The sequence below is a fragment of the Saccopteryx bilineata genome, chromosome 1, assembly GCF_036850765.1.
Source record: "Saccopteryx bilineata isolate mSacBil1 chromosome 1, mSacBil1_pri_phased_curated, whole genome shotgun sequence".
Taxonomy (NCBI): Eukaryota; Metazoa; Chordata; class Mammalia; order Chiroptera; family Emballonuridae; genus Saccopteryx; species Saccopteryx bilineata.
Window position 1 is genome coordinate 33453392 of NC_089490.1, and position 21870 is coordinate 33475261.

At 39.5% G+C, this 21870-nt stretch overlaps 1 protein-coding gene across 14 annotated transcripts in view; it reads right to left on the bottom strand.

The window, feature by feature from the left end:
* The window catches only part of DST (dystonin), a 508664-nt gene that overhangs the window by 145722 nt on the left and 341072 nt on the right, over window positions 1–21870 (bottom strand). For 8 of the 14 annotated variants that reach the window (XM_066252970.1, XM_066252888.1, XM_066252882.1 and 5 more), the window contains 6 exons: window positions 21744–21851; window positions 21133–21231; window positions 10504–10632; window positions 7495–7583; window positions 6498–6633; window positions 35–5407 (listed from right to left, as the gene is read on the bottom strand). In XM_066252970.1, coding sequence (XP_066109067.1) covers window positions 35–5407; window positions 6498–6633; window positions 7495–7583; window positions 10504–10632; window positions 21133–21231; window positions 21744–21851 — 5934 coding nt within the window. Of the gene's footprint in view, window positions 1–34; window positions 5408–6497; window positions 6634–7494; window positions 7584–10503; window positions 10633–10727; window positions 13522–14310; window positions 17008–21132; window positions 21232–21743; window positions 21852–21870 lie in introns of those variants that run through there. The other 6 variants (XM_066252929.1, XM_066252952.1, XM_066252945.1 and 3 more) reach the window with 2 other exon arrangements.

Here is a 21870-nt window from a genome sequence, read left to right on the forward strand (position 1 = left end):
AGCTACCTTCATACAAAATGTAAGGTCAACTTACTTGTGTTGTTGAGCTATCTCCAGAAGACACTTCTTTTGACCCTGACACACATCCCTCGTGGTCTGGGAAACCACCACATCTCTCCTCCAGCTTCTCACCTCTCGGCAAGGCTGATGCACACACAGTAGCGTTTTCTGGTCCAATGTCTTTTATATTTTGTAAATGATGGTAACCATGGTTTCCCTCTTTGCTTCTAAGATCATCAAGAATGTGAGGCTTTTCGTTCACCGTCTCAGAAGTAGCCGGTGGTTTCTGATTCACGTTTCCAACCTGTTCTGCTTTGTCTGAGTAGCCATCCGCCAGCAGCTTATAGAGAATACTTTCAAGGTGCAGTGGAACTGCTTTAGATGTAATACCTCTTTTCTCTAGGTCACACTCCATCTGAGTTAATTCTTTTATCAATTCAAATGCTCCTGTGATTTTTTGGCTATATTGGTTTTGCCGAAGTATGTCAAGGAGGAGCTCAGACTTAAGATTTACAATACTGAATGGGTCATCTATACTCCCTGCTCTTAGTTCTGATGAGTTCTTCATGGGGGAAATCCCAGTATGGTCACTGATCTTACAGTCATCGCTGGACACACTAGATGCTTCATTTACCAACTGTGATGTGCTCACCCTTTTAATTAAGCTTTGAATTAACTTTGTTGTGTCTGCCCAGGCTGAAAGTTCTCCAACCTCTTGAGAATTCACATGACCTTCTTTCAATCGACTTTTTAAGATGTCCTTTACATCCTCAACAAATATCTGAGATAATTCAGGAATCTGAAGCTCCTTTTCTTGGAATCCTGGAGACAGGGCTTGTTCTATCTGTGGCTGTTGCTCAGTTCTTTCTTTCTTTGTGTTCATTTCTAAGACTGAGCTGTCAGTATTGAAAGTGTTGCTGGAGTTATCATTTCTTACTCCTTTTGTACTGAGTCCTGAAGGCACAACATCAGTATTTTTCCCGAGGCCTTCCACATTTCTAAGAGTTAAGACTGAACATGCACTTTCATTTCTTTCCAGTGTGAACTGAGAAATTTCCATTCCTCCTTCTGCAACACCTTCTGTAGCACAAAGGTCATTCTGTTGAACCATCTCATCTAGAGGTGAGTCTTCCTGAGTGAGGGTTGCCTTCTTTTTTGTATTATCTACTCCTAATTCTAAGTGTTCTTTCACGGGCAGGGAAGCTAACAGAGCGCAGCCTGGGATATCTTCCTTTGGCTTCAGCACATCCTTTGCTTTTACATTTTTTGCACAATGTTTTAAATAAGCAAAAAGATCAAGTTCTTCCTCTGGTCCATCAGTGACTGAATCTTTCTCAGGATTTGTATTCCCTTCAGACAGTCTGTCGGAAGTAACGTCACGGCTCACTTTGGAAACTGATGAGTCAAATATTTCCTCAAGAGTCTCAAACCGAGCGGGATTTTTACTAAACATTGTTTGTAGAGTCCCTGGTTCATCTTTAAGTGCTACGCTTTCTTCTTTAAGGCTCCCTTTATGATTATGTTCTTCACTGTTTGTGATTTGTGGAAATGAAAACTGACTAGTAACTAAGTCAAGACTCTCCCTTGTACTTGTACTTGGCCAAAGTCTGAGGTGTTTACTATCATCCACTCGACCTTCTCTCAGCCCTTCTTTACCTGAGCACACTGTATCAATTGATGCTTCACCTTCTACTAGTATGTTGTCTTTGTCATCTTTCTTTTTCATTATTTCTCTCCCATGTCCTTGATGATCTTTATTACTTACAGAGTTCACAGATGGCAAATGGCTTTCCTCAGCGGGTTTTCCTATCAAATCAGGCTCAGAACAAATGATGCCATCAGAAGTTGAACTGCTATCAGTATTATGTAAAGTCACAGGGCCAAAGGTGTGTTCTGGTTCAGTGTCTTTAATGATAGGCAGCAATATATCTTTAAGGGCCATCTCATGACTCAACAGATTTTCTTTGCTTTTTCCAGCAACCTCAGTTGTATATTCTGGAAAGTTGCCTCTTTCAGTAACTAAGCTACTTTTACTACTTGGTTCTAGCTGTAAAACATTTATACTTTGCTGTTTTTCTAAAGAATTATAATTGTGCTTTTTATCCTGGTGAATTATTTTATTGATGCTTTGAATTTCATGGCTGTTTTCCTTCTCACTCATGATAGCACACAACTGGACACCCACACCTTCAGCCTCATCTTGGCACATGGGTGTTTCCTTCTCAACTCCTACCCCTTCTTTTTCTTCTTCTTCATCACCATCACCATCATCGTCGTCATCTTGACCATTACTGTCACATATATAGTCCCCATAACTTTCTTCATTTTCCATAGACTCTAATTGATCAGTATCAGATTTAAATTCTTGTCCAGTTACATTCTCTTCTTTTCCTCCTCTCCAGCAACCAGTGTCATCAAAAGTCAATGAGGTACTGAAGCTCTGTTTCCTTCCTACAATTTCATCATCAGTCAATAAGTCAGGTTCATCGCCTTCTAGGTCATCTGTACTTTCACTTTCTGATACAGTTTCCAACAACTGTTCATGGACCTTGTATGCGTCAACTAAATTTGAATGTATTCTTTCATCAGAATATAAATCAGTTTTCTCACTATCTATGAGACAATCCTGAAAAGACTGTGCTTTCCCCCTTACATTTAAGCTAGCAACTAGTCCCCCCTGAGTCACCATAGAATTTTCATTCTCTTTGGGGACATCATAAAAAACACTGCCAGGAGAAGCAGTCCCATCATTTTCCTCTTGCAGTGTGTGATAGTCCTCAGGCTGCAGACAATCACGGTCATCACCTTCAAGAAGCAGAGAATCATGGTCGTCATCTTCAAACAAGGGAGTATCATAAAAATCTTCATCGCTATCAGTGTCTGTTTCTGTGTCACTCCGCTGATCGTCCAGCAGTGATGTTTCATAGTCACCAGCACTGACAGTCTCTGTAAGCAATGGTGTGTCACAATCATGAGATGCATGAGCATTATCAGCATTACCCCTTGGTATTACAGCACAGGAGTACTCTTTTGTTCTGGACTCATTTTGTGTGTCCTTGGGTTTCTGCTGAGAAGCTGCATGTATTTTTTCATCTTCCCCACAAGTAGCGGAAACATATTTATCATTGTGATATTGTAACTGAGGATCACTATCACCAATATTTGAAAGTATTGGTCCACAGTGTTCACCCTTCAAACTGATGTTAATAGCTGCAATTCCTAGAAACTGATCTTGAAGTTCTTCTCCAATTCTTGGACCCAAAAACATGGCTTGGTCATCGGATGGCAATGTAGAGGCTGCACATTTTTTCCCATCACTCTCTCTGATGTGTATGTCATTAAAACTTCCCTGATCATTCCCCCGTTTATCATGACTTAACAAGGCACTCAGCCTGGGGGAATAGTCAAAGATAGTTGAATCCTTGTTTATGTTATCCTCAGTCTCTGTCTCCTTCAAGTCACAAATGCTACTAGCTTTTGATTTTAAAAGAGATTTTGTTATCAAAGCACTTGCAAGGTTTGGAATGCTTTCAGAATGACCACATTGATCAGCATGTTCACTTGTTTCAACTTGACTTTGATTTTCACAGTCTGTAGGTATGTTTTCAGAGTCTTGTCTAAGCATGCTAACTTCTGCAAGTCCAGGCTGTGTAAAATGTGATGCAGAATTGGGAACATTCACGCCAGATAAATTCTTAATTTTATGATCTGCTTCTCCTGTATCTGCCAGGTTTTCTGACTGATAACATTCACTGAGGACATTATTTCCCATTTCATTAAACTCTTCATCCAAGGCATGCATTCTGTTTTCAGGGATCTCTTCATGTTTAGATTCTCTGCAATAATATTTATCAAAACTACCTGGTGAAGTTATACTTTCATCCTTTTCTTTACTTGGGGCATTATTCAGAACTATGCCAGGAAGTCTTAAGACATCGATGCATTCTTTTAAGGGCGTGTCCTCATCGAACTCTGCACCACATCCTTCCAGTAGCATTCCAACAGCCTCATCCAAGTCTCCATCAAACAGCAAAAGCCTCTGCCCTGTGTTTGCATCCATGTAGCTATTTATCATCAAATAAGACAGGAATAACTTTTTAGTCTGTTCAGAGCTCTGGATGGTCACTGGCTCTTCTCCATCCAGAACATCCTCTTCATGCCTGTAATGGTGGACTGTCGATGGTTGGAATTTACAAAAGGAGAGCCACCTTCTGGCATTCTTACACGCTTCTAAATCCCCCAAATCTGGCATTTCATCAGGCAGTGTTATACTTTTTAAAATCGATGCTGTGTTATTATCTATAATTCCTAGCTGCTGAGCAGCATCTAAACCAATGACCTGAGAACTTTCTGGGATATAGAGAGCAGCTATTTTCTGTCTGCCATTCAAGATTTTGTAGGCCAATTCATTGGTAATCAACTTTTGCTGCAGGGAAGAAGATGTGGGAAATATTTCACCAGAGTGAGGCCAAATGAGTCCAACGTAGCCCCGCCGAGCCTCTAGCACCAAAAGCGCACTGCTTGAAGTTATTAAATCACACTGGACTGCTTCATCGACAGTTAAGCGTTTAGCAGGGTTTGAGTGGATGATTCCACCTGTTTGAACCTGATATGTTAGAATGCTGTTAGCAGTATCTCTGTCAATCATCCCTTCTGCCACGGCTTCTTCAATAGTCATTCTCTGACCAGAGTTGCAATGGATCAGACCTCCAGAAAGAAGCTGTGCCCCTAATAACCTGAACATGGTTTCACGGTCTATGAGACCTTCATGAGCTGCCCTTAAAATGCTGATGTTTCTTCCACATTTTAATGTTATTCTGCCTCCTTCTTGTGGTCTCACAGGGAGAAGCCGCATCCCAGTGGTAACTTGTAAAATACTTCTTTCTATAATATCTATTAAAGACACCTTCTCAGAGGTACACGGATCAATAAGATCTCTGCACATATGCTGCCTTTCTAAGACTTTAGAAAACAGTGCCGAGGACACCAGGTTCTGTTGGAAAGCCTTCTGCAGGGTCACCTGTTCTCCGGTGGCTGGAATAACTAGAAAGCCTGTGGAAAGCAGTATCTCAAGGACCCTGATGGCCATGGATTCGGATATCATGCCTTGAGCCAGAGCATCCAGCACTGGAATTGTGGTGGAAGACACGGCAGAAATCATCTCCTTCGCCTGATTTAGTTCTCTGAGTCGGCAGAGCACTTGTTCATCTATGAGGCCGTGACTTTTGGCATCTTTGAGGTCAAAACACTTTCTTAATTCTGGTGAAACTAGTCCGGAAATTATTAGTTGTGTCTCAAGCAACCTTATTCCTGTGTCATAGTCAATAAGGCCTCTTAACACTGCCTGAAAGACTGAAAGGACTTCCCCAGTGGTCTGGTCAATGGTGCCTGCAATCACTTTATTCAGCTGAAAGGAGAATACAGAATTCTCACATCAGTTTGTCATTCAAAGGTGGGCAGAATTTCATGAAACTTAGTATGCATTTTTTTTTTAAATAAGTAATACCCTTCAACATAAAAATCCTCTACTTACCGAGGTGAGGCAATGCTGTGAATGTTAGGCAGCTCAAATGCACAAGTGATCTATGTCAGTGATCTATTCAACAGCACAGGATATGATAAAAGCTTTGAAAACAACATGCATCTGTGAATTGAAAACTTATTATTGTGTACATTAACAAGGTTAGTGAAGACACAACAGAGTAAATGACAACAGTGAGAAAACAGAACACATACCTAGAAGGCAAATCATGCTTTCTGCAATTGGTGAGATTAGTCCACTGACACGACAGAGTATGAAACCCCATGCTATTGATGTTTACAGCATACCGACTTCTTCCCAGAGAGTCAAAAAATAATGAACCAGAAAATCTGCTATATAACCCCAAAATGTGACAAATACTGTTCAAAGTCCTCCAGGGAGTGAGGGCGTGGAACACAGAGATAACTTTTTGAATACTGAATATTGTGTTGAATATTGGGAATGTGTATTGTCAAGTTTTAAAAACTTAAGCAGAGGCCAAATTTTAAGCAATTTCTGTTATATTTTAAGAAGATGCTAGGACATCCTCACTGTAACGTATGGCCCAGTGTTACTCAAGTAAATTTCATGGATATCTCTGAAAATCAAACAAATCTCATAACACTCCTATGTCACCTCTAGAGATGACTCACAGGCTATTTTGTAACCTATTTATATGGTAAAATATGTCATGTAGCAGGAGAAGAAAGACTTTTGAAGAGAAGAGTTAGAAAAATGAATGGTTTTTTTTTTTCTTTTACCATGCAAAGAAGAGATTAAGATGTCGTAGAAACTGATGACAGCAAGTGTAAGATTGCACTTAATAAACAACATGGAGATCTTCAAATACTTACAAAAACTCCCATCTTTTTTTCCATGGGCACAATTCAAGGTCATTTCCTTACCACTGACACACAATTCTACAAACATGCAACAAATCTAGGAATCCTGAAATAACTTCACGCTTTAACATTACCTTCTCCTCTAGCTTTGCATCTCCTATGATTTGTGATTCTTGTAGTTGTTTCAAAGATTCACTGAAGAATAAATTATAACTCTCTTGAAGAGTTTTCACTTGCTCTTCCAATTCATGTCTTTCTTCATCTGTCATTCTAAAATAACCAGAAAGTACAACATGAGGAGTACAAGTCTTCAAGTGATAAAGATGGTATATTAGGTTCAATGATTGTGTAAAATACTTTACTAAGCAAGTACATAATCGTAAAATATAACCTCATATACAGCTTGCTCAGGTCTTAGAACGGCTGTGTATAAAAATTAAGGGTGTCCCTAAACACATCTAGAAATCCTTCTGCCTAAGAAAAAGAGAGAGAGAGGTGGGGGGGAGGGCTGAAGGAAAGGATGTGAATTAATATATCAGCACATCTCTAACATATACAAGTTTCTAAAATAACAATAGCTGTTATCTGACAAAAGTAAAAAGTTAGCATTGTTAGTTGGGAAAAGGATAATAAGGGTATCATTACTTCCCTGTCTTAGATGAACGCATTAGCTGAAATATATGAAGTGCCTTGTTGTAAAAAATAGGACCAAAATAATGGAAACCAGATTGTCACAGGGCTCAGTTAAGAAATGAAGAACCTATTTATATATCTTTTCCAAAGGGAAAGTCTCAGACAGTACTACTTATATTAAAACTTGGCTTGGAGTCTTCACAACGGACTAACTACTGATCCTTAACATCTCTGAGCCTGTTTTGTTTTTTTTGTTTGTTTGTTTTTACCAGTAATATATGTGAATAATAAGTACATTTTAGGTATTTTTTAGTCACTAAAGTGATTAAAAATGACAATTATCTAAATTAATAAATTTATAATCTTGTTATTACATCACTAAGTAAATCTGTGATTGAGTTCCATCTTTGAAATCTCAACTTACCATCATCTATTCTGCTAAATGGTTTCAAGATTAGTTTCCTACATCGAATAAAAAGTTAATGAAAACCAACATACTTGTCTCCATGTTTAGCCAGAAACAGCTGCATGGTTTGAAGTGCCTCAGATAATTGTTCCTTCTTGGTTAATATTTCTTCACTGGAAATCTGCAAGGTAAGGAAAACGCATTCAAACTCTGCCCTCATATAGACTAACCGACAATAATTTTTAAAAACGAATCAGGTTTTCATTAATATCTGAATGATGTCTATTTTCTGGGTGACCCAAGTCAGTAACCCATTATTTATCAGCCTAGGGGACTGGATAAGGGACATACTTTACAGTTAGAATGCATGATTAAGAAAAGCCTTATTATTTGCTGAGGAAATAACAGCACTATATGGCTCTTGCATTTGTCCCAGCTCAACCATGAATCAGAGTTGCCTTAACCTCTCAAGTGGCTGAGGGTCAGCACTGGCTCAGTATCGTCCTTGAACCCAAATATTGATATATACATGAATGAAGCACACTACTTCCACCAATGTGTATCTTCCTTCCCCAAACTCCTGAATACAATGCTCCTTTTGAAAAAAAAATTTATGGTGATGGTTTAATCTGTATGTCTGCAGGTCAAGGTTAAAGAACTTCTATTCTTACAACTTTCACTTGTGAAGTTTCCTGTGATGGTCAGAGGAATTAAATTTATCTGTTTGAAGATACGAAGTAACACTTTCTCCTAATTCCTCAGTGTATCATTTCTGAAAGCCTAGTATCAGAAGTCAATTGCCATTCTTCTAAATGAGCAGAAATGAGAGTAAATGATGGGTCCAAGGAAAGCTATCTTTTTCACCAATGTATCCTATTGTCAAAAAACTCGGTTTTTGTGGTTATAGGTAATAATGAGGCCATATTGATACACTGAAGGACATTTATTATTCACATCAAATGGTCTTAAATTCCTTTATCAGGCATTAAAAGATTTATAGTTTAGGCCATGATCTGTATTAAAAAAAAAAGTATGTGTCTACTTTTATGTCCAGCAGGTCTAAACCTGAACTAGTAAAATTTTGGAGAATTTAATATTACAGAATGAGAACATACTAAGGGTTTATAATCTAGCTTTCTCAAATGATACTTGTTCTCCCCAAAAATCCTTGCTAAGTTCTCCTCCTTATTTTAGTTCTTTTCCTATTTGACAAGGGATGGGGGTGGGGGGTGGGGAGAGAACACTTTAAACTAAATATATGCATAACATTACTTTGCTGTTTTGCATTTCAAACAGCAAATGTAATTGTTTCCAGCTTTTTATTTCTTCCACACTTGATGAAGTACAGTACACAAACTATGAGCTAATATGGCTCTATTTCAATTGAATAATTCAAGCATATACTCAGGTCTGTAACTTCAAGGGGGAGCCCCAGATAAAGAATCTTTGCCTAATATCATGGGGAAAATTAGACAGGCACTGAAGCTTCCCCCTGTTTAATTACGTCACAATGTCAACTGATGACAAGTGAGTACCCATACAGAACGGGAAGGGGAAGCTAGTAAGAGCTAATAATAGGCCCTAAAATTTCCAAAGGTCATGCAGGGGCAGAGAGGGCAGTGTAGGAAAAGCTTTCAAAACAAAATGTTGTTACACTTTGTGGAAATTTTTAAAAATACAGCCACACTTCCAGTCTATCACCAGCAGCAGCAGCAATACTTGAACTTACATCTTTTTTTTTTTTTGTATTTTTCTGAAGCTGGAAATGGGGAGAGACAGTCAGACTCCCGCATGCGCCCGACTGGGATCCACCCGGCACGCCCACCAGGGGGCGATGCTCTGCCCCTCTGGGGCGTCGCTCTGCCGTGACCAGAGCCACTCTAGCGCCTGTGGCAGAGGCCAAGGAGCCATCTCCAGCGCCCAGGCCATCTTTGCTCCAATGGAGCCTCGCTGCGGGAGGGGAAGAGAAAGACAAAGAGGAAGGAGAGGGGGAGGGGTGGAGAAGCAGATGGGCGCCTCTCTTGTGTGCCCTGGCCGGGAATCGAACCTGGGACTTCTGCACGCCAGGCCGACGCTCTACCACTGAGCCAACCGGCCAGGGCCGAACTTACATCTTAACAACCAGTGTGCTTTGAGCATCAAGTGGAGGCAGTTCCAACAGACACCAGGAAGCACTAACATCTCAGGGGCTGAAGCTATCCAGCTAATGCCGAATAGGAGGGGCACAGAAGATAGCCCACAGAACCAAGAAATTCATTTAGGATAGCCCACAGAACCAAGGAATTCATTTAGTTGCCTGACCTGCGGTGGCGCAGTGGATAGAGCTTCAACCTGGAATACTGGGGTCACGGGTTCAAAACCCTGGGCTTGCCTGCTTAGGGCACATGTGAGAAGCAGCTGCACATTGGTCCCACTCCTCTCCCCAAGCCTCTCTCTCTCTCACTCCTCTCTCTGAAGTCAATAAATAAAATCTTTCTAAAAAATTCATTTAGGTAAGGGAAAGAATCTAGAATATTTTTTCCAGTGATTGACTGGAGAACACTTCTTCATAAAACAGAAAAGATCCAGAAGGCATAACTACATTCAGTCCTCAAAAATGTTAGTATCCTAGTTTGTAGTTTTGGAATCCTTGGAAGTTTGTTTTAACACTTCTTAAAAGTGAGATTGTATACATTAGTGATAAGGAGTACATGGACCTCTTCTGAGCACAAAACAGGATGACACTGCTCTTTGGCAATGATCATAGTAATCAGACGAGATCAGGCGTGTTCAGGGTGGTATGGCCGTAGACTGATCATAGTAATCAAATGGCAGATCTAACTAGTAGGAAAAGCAGGACAATATATATTATATTAGTTTACTGATAATAAGACTAAGATATATAGTTCAGACTTTGGAATCTGAAACACTTTCTTCTGCCTGGCACATACTGTGATTCATTGGGCAAATTACTAAACCTCCCTGATCCTCATTATAATTGTCGATAACAATTGGGGGGGGAGGTTGAGGTAAACAATTAAACATATTATTTTTAGGTGGACTATGTCACCTCAGGAAGTTCTACCCACTCTCATTGTTATTAATTGGGACCTTCATGATACCTTTTGCTTAGAGAAGGGACACTTCCCAGATTTCTCTCCATCTCTCAGTGTCTTGCTGATATTTGATACCCATTTCTGTAATTCTTTGGCTTTTTCAACATGCTCTTTCTTTTCTTCTTCCAGTGACTTCTGATAGGTGGAAGTGGTAGAAAAAAGATATACTCCAGTAAATGACTGAGCTATGAAACTGACCTCTCCATAGAAAACAAGAACGTAAAAATGTGTTTTCATCACACATGGTTACTGAGATTTTTATTCATTCACTTCACCCCATTTATCACATCCCACAGCAGATGTACTTCCAAAATGTTGATGCCAGCAAAGGAAGCTGTAATAAACATTCTTTAAGGATCGGTCTCACCTCCCAGCTGGTTTATCAAAGTAACAAATAAAAAACTCGATTTTATTCATGAAGCACTAGAAGATCTCTGATTTGCTGCCTTTGCATTAGCATTACAAACACAATTGTCTTGACAGAAAAGTTTGAGACAATGGAAAGCCAAAGGAACAGACTGTGTGTACACACATTTGAAAAATACACAGAATGAAGAAAAAATTTCCCCGTATTCCAACACACAACCCATTCGTCACAAAGTCTAACTATAAACAAGAGACTGGAGTAAACATTTCATATGTGAAGAAGGTAACTACATACAGAAAAACTAAAAACATTTTCATTTTTCAAGGCAGTCTGAAAGACTACAGCCTCTCTGAATCCACAGTGCTCCTTCCGTGAGTACAAGGCTTCCCTGAGTGAATGGGAATCCTAACATCAGGCTGGATCTCCCAGGATGGAGAGTTCTCCAGAAAGGATGCTCTCAACTTGCTGGAGTTCGCCAAGCTGATGCCATATTCTAGGTAAAATATTTTTAATTCAGTGTGGGCAAGACTGAAAACAACTAATCTCAAAGCTAAATGAAACCATTTTTAAGAGCAGTAAATCTTTTGTTATTCTTAATTTAAAAATTATTCTCCCTTCTGAACAGTCAGCTATCTCCAGCCCTCCATAAATAAATACTATGTTGATTATGTGACACAATTCCTGGACTGTATAGTTAACTGATATCGTCATGCTCTGGGCAGAATACATAAACTTGACAGTATCACTCCTGTGCAAAGTTATTTCAGCATGTCCTATTAGGAAGAATAATAGAGGCTAGAAATTCCTGTCATCAAGGGTTCAGATACTTCTAAGAGTTTAAGTCCTGTGTGGAAATCAAAATCAGCTTTTTCTAAGGCTTCTTTGTATGTCAACTTTCTTTTTGTTTGGGGACATATTATATTTCTGGCATATGACTTTTGATCTTTGAGGTTTGTCGCAAGGAAGACATCTATAATACCTACTTGGAGAGCCTCTTCTATTGACAACCGGGAGTGAGCCTGTGGCTCCATCAACCCCCCAGTCAAGTACTGAAACTCCAAACATCTCATTCCCATTTCCTTACTTATGATATTTGCATTCACGGCTTCCACCACTGACATCGCTTTGTTCGTGACAGGGTGGCCAATCCCTGTCATTACTAATTCACACTGTCGCAGCTGCTGGGCAAAGCTCTCATCAACTAGGCCTCTATGCAAAGCTTCAGCCACCCTGTGCCTTTTGCCAGTAAGAGGATCAATTATTCCCCCTGTGCTCACTTGGGCTTCAAGGCATCTGAGGGCAGTAATCCGATCAATCAAATTTCTACGGGAGGCCTTTAGAACAGAGATCCTTTCTCCGCTAGAAGTCAACCAATACCCCGCAATAGGACTATGCAAATCCTTCTTGGGAACTAACCGGCTCAGCAAAGAATCAGCAAGTTCTGTAAGCGTGATGAGACCTTCCTGATGCTTTTTGACTAAGGCTTGGTCAACTGTCCCCTGCTCTACAGCCTCATTAATATTGAATTGCAATCCTGTTTTAGTATCAGTCAGCATATGAGAAGGATGCCCATAGGATTCAAAAAATGTGGCTTCCCTCCACTGGTATTGCTGCCCTGAGAGTTCAAGATAGGTACTTTTTTCAATTAGGTTTCTCTGGAAAGCCTCATATGCAGTCAGTTCTGCTCCCGTCTTAATATCTACTACAGAAATCCTATGAGTTTTTGCTACATTGAGATTAGAAATGTTCCTCTCCCCGAATGGAAACAGAAAGCACTGGCAATCTACATCGAATACACACATTCGCAGTAATTCTGAGTAATACAGAGTTTGCTTGTTATTGGGGTTAGGGAAAACTCTTGCATTGCTTGATGGCTCGTGTAAAAATTGGAGGATGGCATTATTTAACAAGCCTTGCTGCAGAGCGACTTCTGGTGGAACGCGAATGCCTCTCACAGGGTCGATGATGCCCCCACTGGCGATCTGGGCCTCTAAGATATGTTTACCTTTCTGTCTGTCAAGCACTCTATTTTCCATAGCTTGAAACACTGACAACATCTTAGAATTATATGAATATCCCAAGGCTGCCTTCTCTGCCTCAAGAAGCCTACTTTTGAATTCAGGGTCAACAACTCCTTTAAGGACTGCATCTTCGACAGAGTATGTCTGACCTGAAATGGGATCAATTATAAAACCTGTTGCGGCCTGAGCTTCTAAAAATGCTAAAGCCATCATTTTGTCTATTACAATTTTCTTGGCTGCTGAGGTAAAAGAAATCTTTTCTTTTGTGGCTTCTAGATAAAGTCCTGCAACTGAGGTGGCTTTCGACAAATACTTGTTAAGAGTTGTCTGAACTTCATCAACAGTCTTAAGACCGAGTCGCAGCTGCTCAATTGTTTTCATGTCCAGAAGCTTAGCTTCAACCAGCTGCCTGGCAGTGACAGTGTGCCGGAGCCCCTGGAATGTAAATTCATCATCCCTAACTGAGCATGCGTGGTCGCCATCATTGTTCTGGGAGGTCTCTGCTTCTAAGCTTTTCTTAAGAAAATCTCCTCTCTTGAGTCCAAGCATCCATCCTTCGGCACTTGAAACTGGGTTCTTTTCTTGTTTTAATGTTGTGACTTCTGTATGCATATCATACTGCTTGTTCTTAGCTATCTGTAACAGGAATTTATAAGGCGTTAAAAGTCATCTAAAGAACATTATATCCCTTTACCTATTCTTAATCTAAATACAATTCCTAGAATAACAAAGATGAGATAATAGAAGAAATTTTTCAAACCAAATAGGGAATAGAAATAAGTAATATATTTTGAGAGTCTGAAGTTTACTTTAGAGGGCAATTAAGGAATTAAAATGGTATGAAGGTGGATTAAGCAATAAAAAAATTGGGAGGAAAAAACCAGGATGGTGCCTACCAGAGGGAAAGGGGGTGGGGGAGGTAGAAGAGGGTAAAGGGGATAAATGGTGATGGAAGAAGACTTGACTTGGGGTGGAGAACACACAATACAGTGTACAGATGTGTTACAGAATTGTATACCTGAAATCTATACAATTTTATTAACCAATTTCACCCCAATAAAGTCAATTTTAAAAAAAAGAGAAAAGACTGAGAAAATTTTTCCAGAGAACATGTTAGAAATGAAAGTTAACTGCTTAGTTTTTCTAGCTTTTTTTATGGGCATACTTTTCAGGATATAATCTTACTGATATAACACTGTAACCATAACATCTGTGTGTTTCCTCTCAAACATTTAAAAAGTAAAGATTGGTAATTTGTAGTAGATTCAAGTAAATTACTAGAAAATGAGAGCATTACATTCTGTCAGAATGACCAACAGCCAATCACATTTAACATTATTAAAAAACACCTCGTCTAGAAGAGAAAGGAAACAAGAGAGGAAACTTAACACAAGTAGCTGATAAGTCTCAGAATCTGGATTATACCTCTAAGGGTGCCAACAGCTTCACCAGGTCCATTTCACATTTGTCACCTTGACACCTGACAGGTGGTCTGGAATTGTACAGAGCTGAATCTCTTATCTTCTCCATTTCTGATAATCTTGAAATGGGGTTTTTCTCATCAAAAGTTATCTGCAATTCAGTACTTGTTTGAGAAAAATACTCAGAGTAACACTGCTGGCTTTTCTCTTTCTCCAGTGCAGCTCCTGATGGCCAGCACTGGACGTCCTTTGGTTCAACAACCTGATGTTGCCATTTTTCTTTCGACTGCTGTGGTTCGTGAGTCCATCTCAACAGAGGAGATCTGGCCCTTGAATGAAGCTGTCCTGTGTTCCTAGAGGAGAGACCTCCAGAGTGTTGACACTCCTTCATTGCCACCTCAAAATCTGGTTTGAAGGTACAGTCTTTGGTGGGACTCTTTTTTTGGATTTCACACTGGAGCATAATTAACTGATGTTCGTGTTCCTTTATCTGCTGATCCATTTTTTGCTTCAGGTTTTCAACCTCACGCTTTTGGGCTACCAGCTCCTCTTCAAGTCTTCGACATTTCTGGTAATGGTTTGCTTCCACATCCCGCCCCTGTTGGATTTGCTCGCGATACTGTTGAAGCTGTCTTTCAAGTTCTCTAATATTTGTTTCACAGAGCTTAGCATTCTCTTGAGCTCTGCAGTTTTCTCGCTGAAGAGACACAAAGTCAAGCTTGATGCCTGAAATATCATGTTCAGTGATGACTTTGGAGTCCATTAATTTTTCCATCTTTTTCCGAAACTCCTCCGCCGAAAGTTTGAATTTCTCAGATTCTTCCTTGAACAGGACCATCTTTCTGTGGGTCATCTGCTCCTCTATGGTTTTCAAGTGCAGCTCGTCTTGCACCTTTTTCAACCTGTTATTCAATTCTTGTACCTGAGCTTGCTGTAGCTGCACTTTCTGCTCCCCAAGTCGCTTTTCCTCCTTGGAAGCATTCAGCTCGGCATTCAGATTTCTGACCTCTTTCTCAGTGTTCCGGATGATAATGTTCTGCTGGTCACACTTCTGCTTAAATTCACTCACTAAGTTTTGACTTTTGGCGAGGTCTTCTTCTAGGCACTTAATTTTCTTATGGAAGTCCTGCTCTGTTTTCGTCTGTTTATGCAAGTGCTCGTTGGTGTTGCGTAGCTGATCTTTAAAACCATCTGCCTGAATTTTCAGCGTTTCACATCTTTGCTGGATAGCTTGTTTCTCTAAAACCACATTGGCTGATTCTGCCTGAATTCTCTGCATTGCTAACTTGGTTTCAGTATTCTGCCTAATAAGCTCATCTACTTTTTGTTTTAGCGTTTCTGAACACTTATTACTTTTATCCAACTCTTCCTTAAGTTTTTGGATTTTATCATTATTTTCTTTTTCGGCTTTAATGTTCTGAATCAACTGCGCGTGGCTTTTCTCAAATTGTTCTTTGAGATGGTCTGACTTTCTCTGGCACAATTGTATTCTTTCATTAGAGAACTCCTTCTCATCCCGAAAAGAATTCACTTGGGAATTTAAATGCTGCATATCCCTCTCAGTTATGGCATGTGTCCTGCTGATCCTGTCCACTTCTCTTTGCAGCTTCCCTTTTTCCTGTTGAAGAGATTCTAACTCTGCCTCATAGCTGTGCTTGATTCTCTTGAGATCATTAGCTTCTTGCATGACTTCCTCGGCTCTGTCTGTGGTTTGGTTCAGCTGCCGCGCCAGGTCCCTGAGCTGCTGGGAATACCCCTCCTCCACCTGGTCCTTCCTCTCCAGCTCTAACTTGAGGCACTGCAGCGTACCGTTGGTTTCATCGAGTTTCTCTTTGAGCAAGCGAGCCTTTTCCTCAGACGAAGTTTTCTCCAGCTGGAGGGCATGAAGCTCGTACTTCAGCTCCCTCATGTCCTTCTCGGCCTTCCTGTTGGCAGCCATCAGCACGTCCACCTGCTGTCTGAGCTCCTCCGCTTTCTGCTGGTCCTGCTCTTTCTGAGCGGGGGCGCATGTGGGCAACGCAGGTTCCCGACAGGAATACTGCATTTCCGTTATTTTTCTCCTGGCTTCCAGTTCAATTTTCTGTTTTTCTTTCAACTGTTTCTCTGCCAGGTGTTTTTGCGCCATCAGGTCTTTTTCCATCTGCTTGATCCGCTTCAAGAGTTCTTCCTCGTTGTCTCTCTTCCTTCTTAGCTCCTCCGTGAGCTTGTCCTTCTGCTGCTGCAGGTCGCTGAGGCTCGAGTCCTTCCTCTTCAGGTGGTCCTCCAGCGCCCGCCGGGTGAGGGAGTGCTCCTCCAGCTGGCCCCGGAAGTGGCGCAGGTTGTCCTCCACGGCCGCGCGCTTGGCCTCGGCCTGCGCCGTGAGTCTGCGCACGCGCTCCAGCTCGCGCTCGGCCGCCTCCTTCTCGCCCACGATGGCCTCCAGCTCCCGGCGGTACTGCTTCGCCTCGCTCTCGGCCCTGATCTTCTGCAGGGCGATGTCCTCCACGTTTCGCTGCTGCTTCCGCAATTCGTTTTCTGCCGCCTCCTTGACCTTCGGAAGCTCTTTCTCCACTTGGGACTTCTGCTTCTTGAGTTCGGCCACCATTTGCTCCAGTTCGCCTATCTTCCCGGTGAGCTTGCTGTTCTCCATCATCGTTGCCTTCTGGCGCTGAAGCAGATCGGAGTAAGCCCCGTGTTCCGAGGTCTCCTTACACCTTTTGATCTACGAGAGAGGTTTGAAAGTGTCAAGCCTGTTCTACTCCAGTGGCTTTTAAAAGTCCGAAGCAAGCCTCAGGAAAGTACTTACAAAAACAGGTAAACCCCAATGCAGAGCAAGCACCACCACCACCATCACCACCGACACCTTCTTCAGAGAGGAAGCTTCAGGCAGCAAAAGAAGACAAGAACCCTTCATGACAGGTTTTCAAAACCAAAGACTCTTTTTCTTTTTTCTCTCAGAAATATCATAGTTGTAAAAATCAGCTAGTTTAGGATTTTATAACAAGTGAGGACCTTCCAAAGCACATAGCTTATAGGTGAGGAAACTGAGGTACAGGGAGGTGAAATAATTTTGAAAACTTTCACAACAGTGCCCTTTCTGCTTGCACATAGCTCCGTCCAAGCTAAGAAGAACATTCAACATATAGGAACTGAATGACATCAAAGAATTTATTTAGTTCTCGATATCTAGCCCAATGGAAATTTTAAAATGATGTTTACAAGCCTGTGTTTTATGGTTAAAGAAACAAAATAAGTACCTTGGAACAGAGAGCCAAATCAGGATATAATACTTCACATGGGGAAAAAGGAAAATTATGCAAAAATTTGTCATTTCTAAAGCCAAACTTCTTCCTTGTTTATATTGCCAGATTATGATAATTATAGTCAGAATCACTAATGCAAAGGCAGCTATGGGCCCTGATGGCTTTACAGAAGATGTGCTTCACATACTCACAGATTTTGTTGCTCTTGTTAATGACATGCCTCATTCGAATCCACCTTGCCAAGTACCTTTGGATACTCCATAAATACAAAGATATTTGTTAAATGTGAAATGCTCTTGAAAATATATTTATGGATCCAGCTCCAATGTATAGAATAAAATTTAAAAATATTTTTTTACTCTGTTAATGACAAAATCAATCACAGCTGGGAGGAGTACACGTTACAATTACTACAGAACTACATGATCAGAAATAGTTTTATAATTGAATTTCTTTTTATTAACACTATAAGGTTGTTAGTTTCATATCATCAAACCAAAATCATAACTAGAAAGTTTAAACAAGAGTAGAAAAATTATTCTAGAGAGCAGAATTTTTGTTTTAAATTGAAAAGCTTTGGTGAATTTCAGTAACTTAGTTTTCAGTATAGAACATATATCTTATTTTGCTTCCTCTAATTTCTCAATCCCCAATAATTTTGACAAAAGCTTCAGCTGTTTCCTTTGCTAACCTAAATATGATTTATAGTAAGAATTCACACAAAACAAATCTCATCGCAGTCTGCAATACTCAGTGCTGGTGCACTATTTATTTTGTCATCAGGTTCAACTTAATGACACTGAAACCTTTCGTTTTAATATTAAATTTCAGTATTTTTGAATAGTTGATTTCAGGAGTGTCTTTCTCAATTTGTTATCAAACCCCCTTTAAAACTTAGCCATTACTAAGAAGTTTTGAGCCTTTTTTTCCCTAGTTATATTCTAAGGTTTAAAGATAAAATTTTCTCAGAATAATTGCTATTGAACCCTCACTATCTTAAAGTATTTTACTGATTGTTAATAATTGTCTAGATTATAATTGTCTATAATTATAATTATCACACTGTCTAGATACTCTAATTTTTTTAGCAAATACTTCAAAAATTGCCAGAAATAATTTAGTCCTATTGCTGATTTGCTTCCTTTTAGATGTGTTATTCATTTAAAAATAACGTTGAGTTTTTTCTAACATTTCCCCAAGGAGATATGCTGTCTTTTAATCTCAGAAATTAATATTTAATATACTTTGCTCTCAACATAGACTATAAAATCTCTTTATTCATCTAATATCCATTGCAGATACTCTACTTTCATTTCTGATTTGGTTTCATCTTCAGAAACTAACCTGTACCCTTCTTTGATTTATGTTTATTATGGAAAATTCTACTCTCAGAGCACAGTTTCTCATGTGGGTCTTCGCACACTGTTTCAGAAACAGTACTCTTTGGAGTCTAAAAACTCAGCTGTATATTTTTTATAAAATATATCTTTTGCATTACATTTGTATGATTCTCCCACCTCACCCCCCAAAGTGAAAGGGGTGGGGACAGACAGACTCCCCATGTGCCTGACCGGGATCTGTCCGACCAGGATCCACCTGGCATGCCCACCTGGGGGCGATGCTCAGCCCCTCTGGGGTGTTGCTCTGCTGCAATCGGAGCCTTTCTAGTGCCTGAGGCAGAGGCCATAGAGCCATCCTCAGCACCTGGGCCAACTTTGCTCCAGTGAAGCCTTGGCTGAAGGAAGTGAAGAGAAAAAGAGAGAGTAAGGAGAGGGGGAAGGATGGAGAAGCAGATAGGCACTTCTCCTGTGTGCCCTGGCCGGGGATCAAACCCAGGACTTTCACACACTGGGTGATGCTCTACTGCTGAGCCAACCGGCCAAGGCCCCATTTGTATGATTCTTAAGTGGTGAATTTTTATTAAGGGATTTTTAAAATCTATTTTAAATTATAGTCTTTGGTCTATATTTTATTTGACTTTTAATTCATTATAATTCCTTTAGGTTTCGAAGAATGACAAGCCTAATTTCTATATATTAAGGCATTTAGTTCTACAACTTTAGTAGTCTACCGCATCAGATAAATTGAGCAAAGTGGCTCATATATGTGCAATAAAATTAAAAAAGGAAAAGCTCTTAAATTATTTTAAAATTAACTACTCTACAATTTAAGATGGAATAATGTCTCTTAAAAAGTAACAATATAAAAATTATGAATGGTTTTCATGAATGAGAGGCATATGCCAGTTATTTGGATGCACAAATGAAACTGGTTATAAAGACTTGCAATTAGCTATGTTAGTGATTTAGTTGCAGAAAATTGTTAACATTGAACAGACTAAAATAGTTTACAAAAGCCATCACATTTTTAGAAACTAAAAAAGTAACATCTATTAGACACTTAATAGCGTTTGATTCTCTCCTTATATGAACAGTTAGTTATACTAAGTATAATCATCTTCAGAATTTCAACACCAGCCTAATTTAAAATTACTAATGCCTCACAATTTTCTAACTTTAGCATTCAGTCTACTATTTTTGTCTGTTCTGAGGTTAGGAATGTAAAGCAATACCAAGATAACAGAGCACAGCATAATCCCTTCAAAAGTATACACATTAGTCTTTTATTAATAATTTTTTTCATTTTGAATATGTTTTTTGAATTCACAATCTAAGCCAGGGGTCCCCAAACTTTTTACACAGGGGGCCAGTTTACTGTCCCTCAGACCGTTGGAGGGCTGGACTATAACAAAAACTATGAACAAATCCCTATGCACATATCTTATTTTAAAGTAAAAAAAAAAAAAGGGAACAAATACAATATTTAAAATAAAGAACAAGTAAATTTAAATCAACTAACTGACCAGTATTTCAATGGGAACTATGGGCCTGCTTTTGGCTAATGATGATCAATGTGCTCCTCTCACTGACCACCAATGAAAGAGGTGCCCCTTTCGGAAGTGCGGCAGGGGCCAGATAAATGGCCTCAGGGAGCCGCATGCGGCCCGCGGGCCGTAGTTTGGGGACGCCTGATCTAAGCCAGAGTCCCTCCAAGTTAGAATGGTACTTACACAGTCTTTATATTATCTACCATTATCTTTTTTGCAAAAAATAAAAATAAAAAAGCTCCACAATTCTTAAAAAGTACTATCATTTTGTACATTTACTAGTTCTAATTTATTTTTTGTTTCAAATCCTTGAAGATATAAATTAATTTAAAATGCATTAAAATGTGCTTATACAGTATTTCTGTAGACATTATAACAATAGTAACTATACCTCAACTGTGAGAAAACAGAAAAATTCTGCCAGTGTCAGCATTTCATTATTTATGTGGAACCATTTAAGACATTAACCCTATCTTATTAGAGTCCTACAGTGAAAATAAAAACTCTTTCTTCTATTTGAGAGTATCTTTTTAAAAAAAGTTAAAAAACCATAGGCCTCTACTCTTTTTTACTATAATTTTATAATTACTTACATATCAGCTTATCAACTATGTCAATTTATTGTGAATCCTTTTCTGTTTTTCCAAACCATACTATATACTTCCTTTTTAGTTAGCTGTTCATAGTTAATGGTTACCTCTTCCTCTTCCAGCCTCTTCAATGAATCACCAGCAAATTTAATATATTGTGTCATGAGTGTGACCAGAGCAGTATATCGTGTCCGTAGGTCCATAAACTGCAAGTAAGGAAGAAATAATAAAAAACATAAGCTCCAGTTGCCCTAAATAATTTGAACAAGCATTAAGTAACGATTATAATAACTAGGCTTCGTGACAGGAAAATACATAGCTCCCCAGTGATGGTGCCTGTAATGAGCTCACTACTGTTGTGTAAACCCTACGAAATAGCAATTCTCTTCTAAATTTAATCAGGAAGTGCATTTGTTATAATCTGCAATTAATAATCAATCCTCAGTAAAGATTTCCAAAGGGCTTTAAAAAAGGGACCTTAATAAAATGTAATTTATAAGTAGAAAGTTTCTTTTTTGGAATGATGAAAAAGATCTGGAAATGATTAGTAGTCAGTGCTGCAGAGCCTTGCAAATGTACTGGATGCCAATGAATTGTATACTTAAAATGACAGATTTTCCATTATGTATATTTTATAATACAAATATATAAATTTTAAAAGTATGGTTTCTCTCTATCACACTCCCTCGCTTCTCTGTGGCACTCCGCATGGCATCACCTCTTGAATAATGAGATCGGCAGAACTCTGCACTCTTCGGCGTTTCACTGGAGATTTCTGCTGTGAATCTACCATGGCCCGGTAGGTCATTGTTTGTAATTCATAGTCCTGGATAAAGAAGTCAATA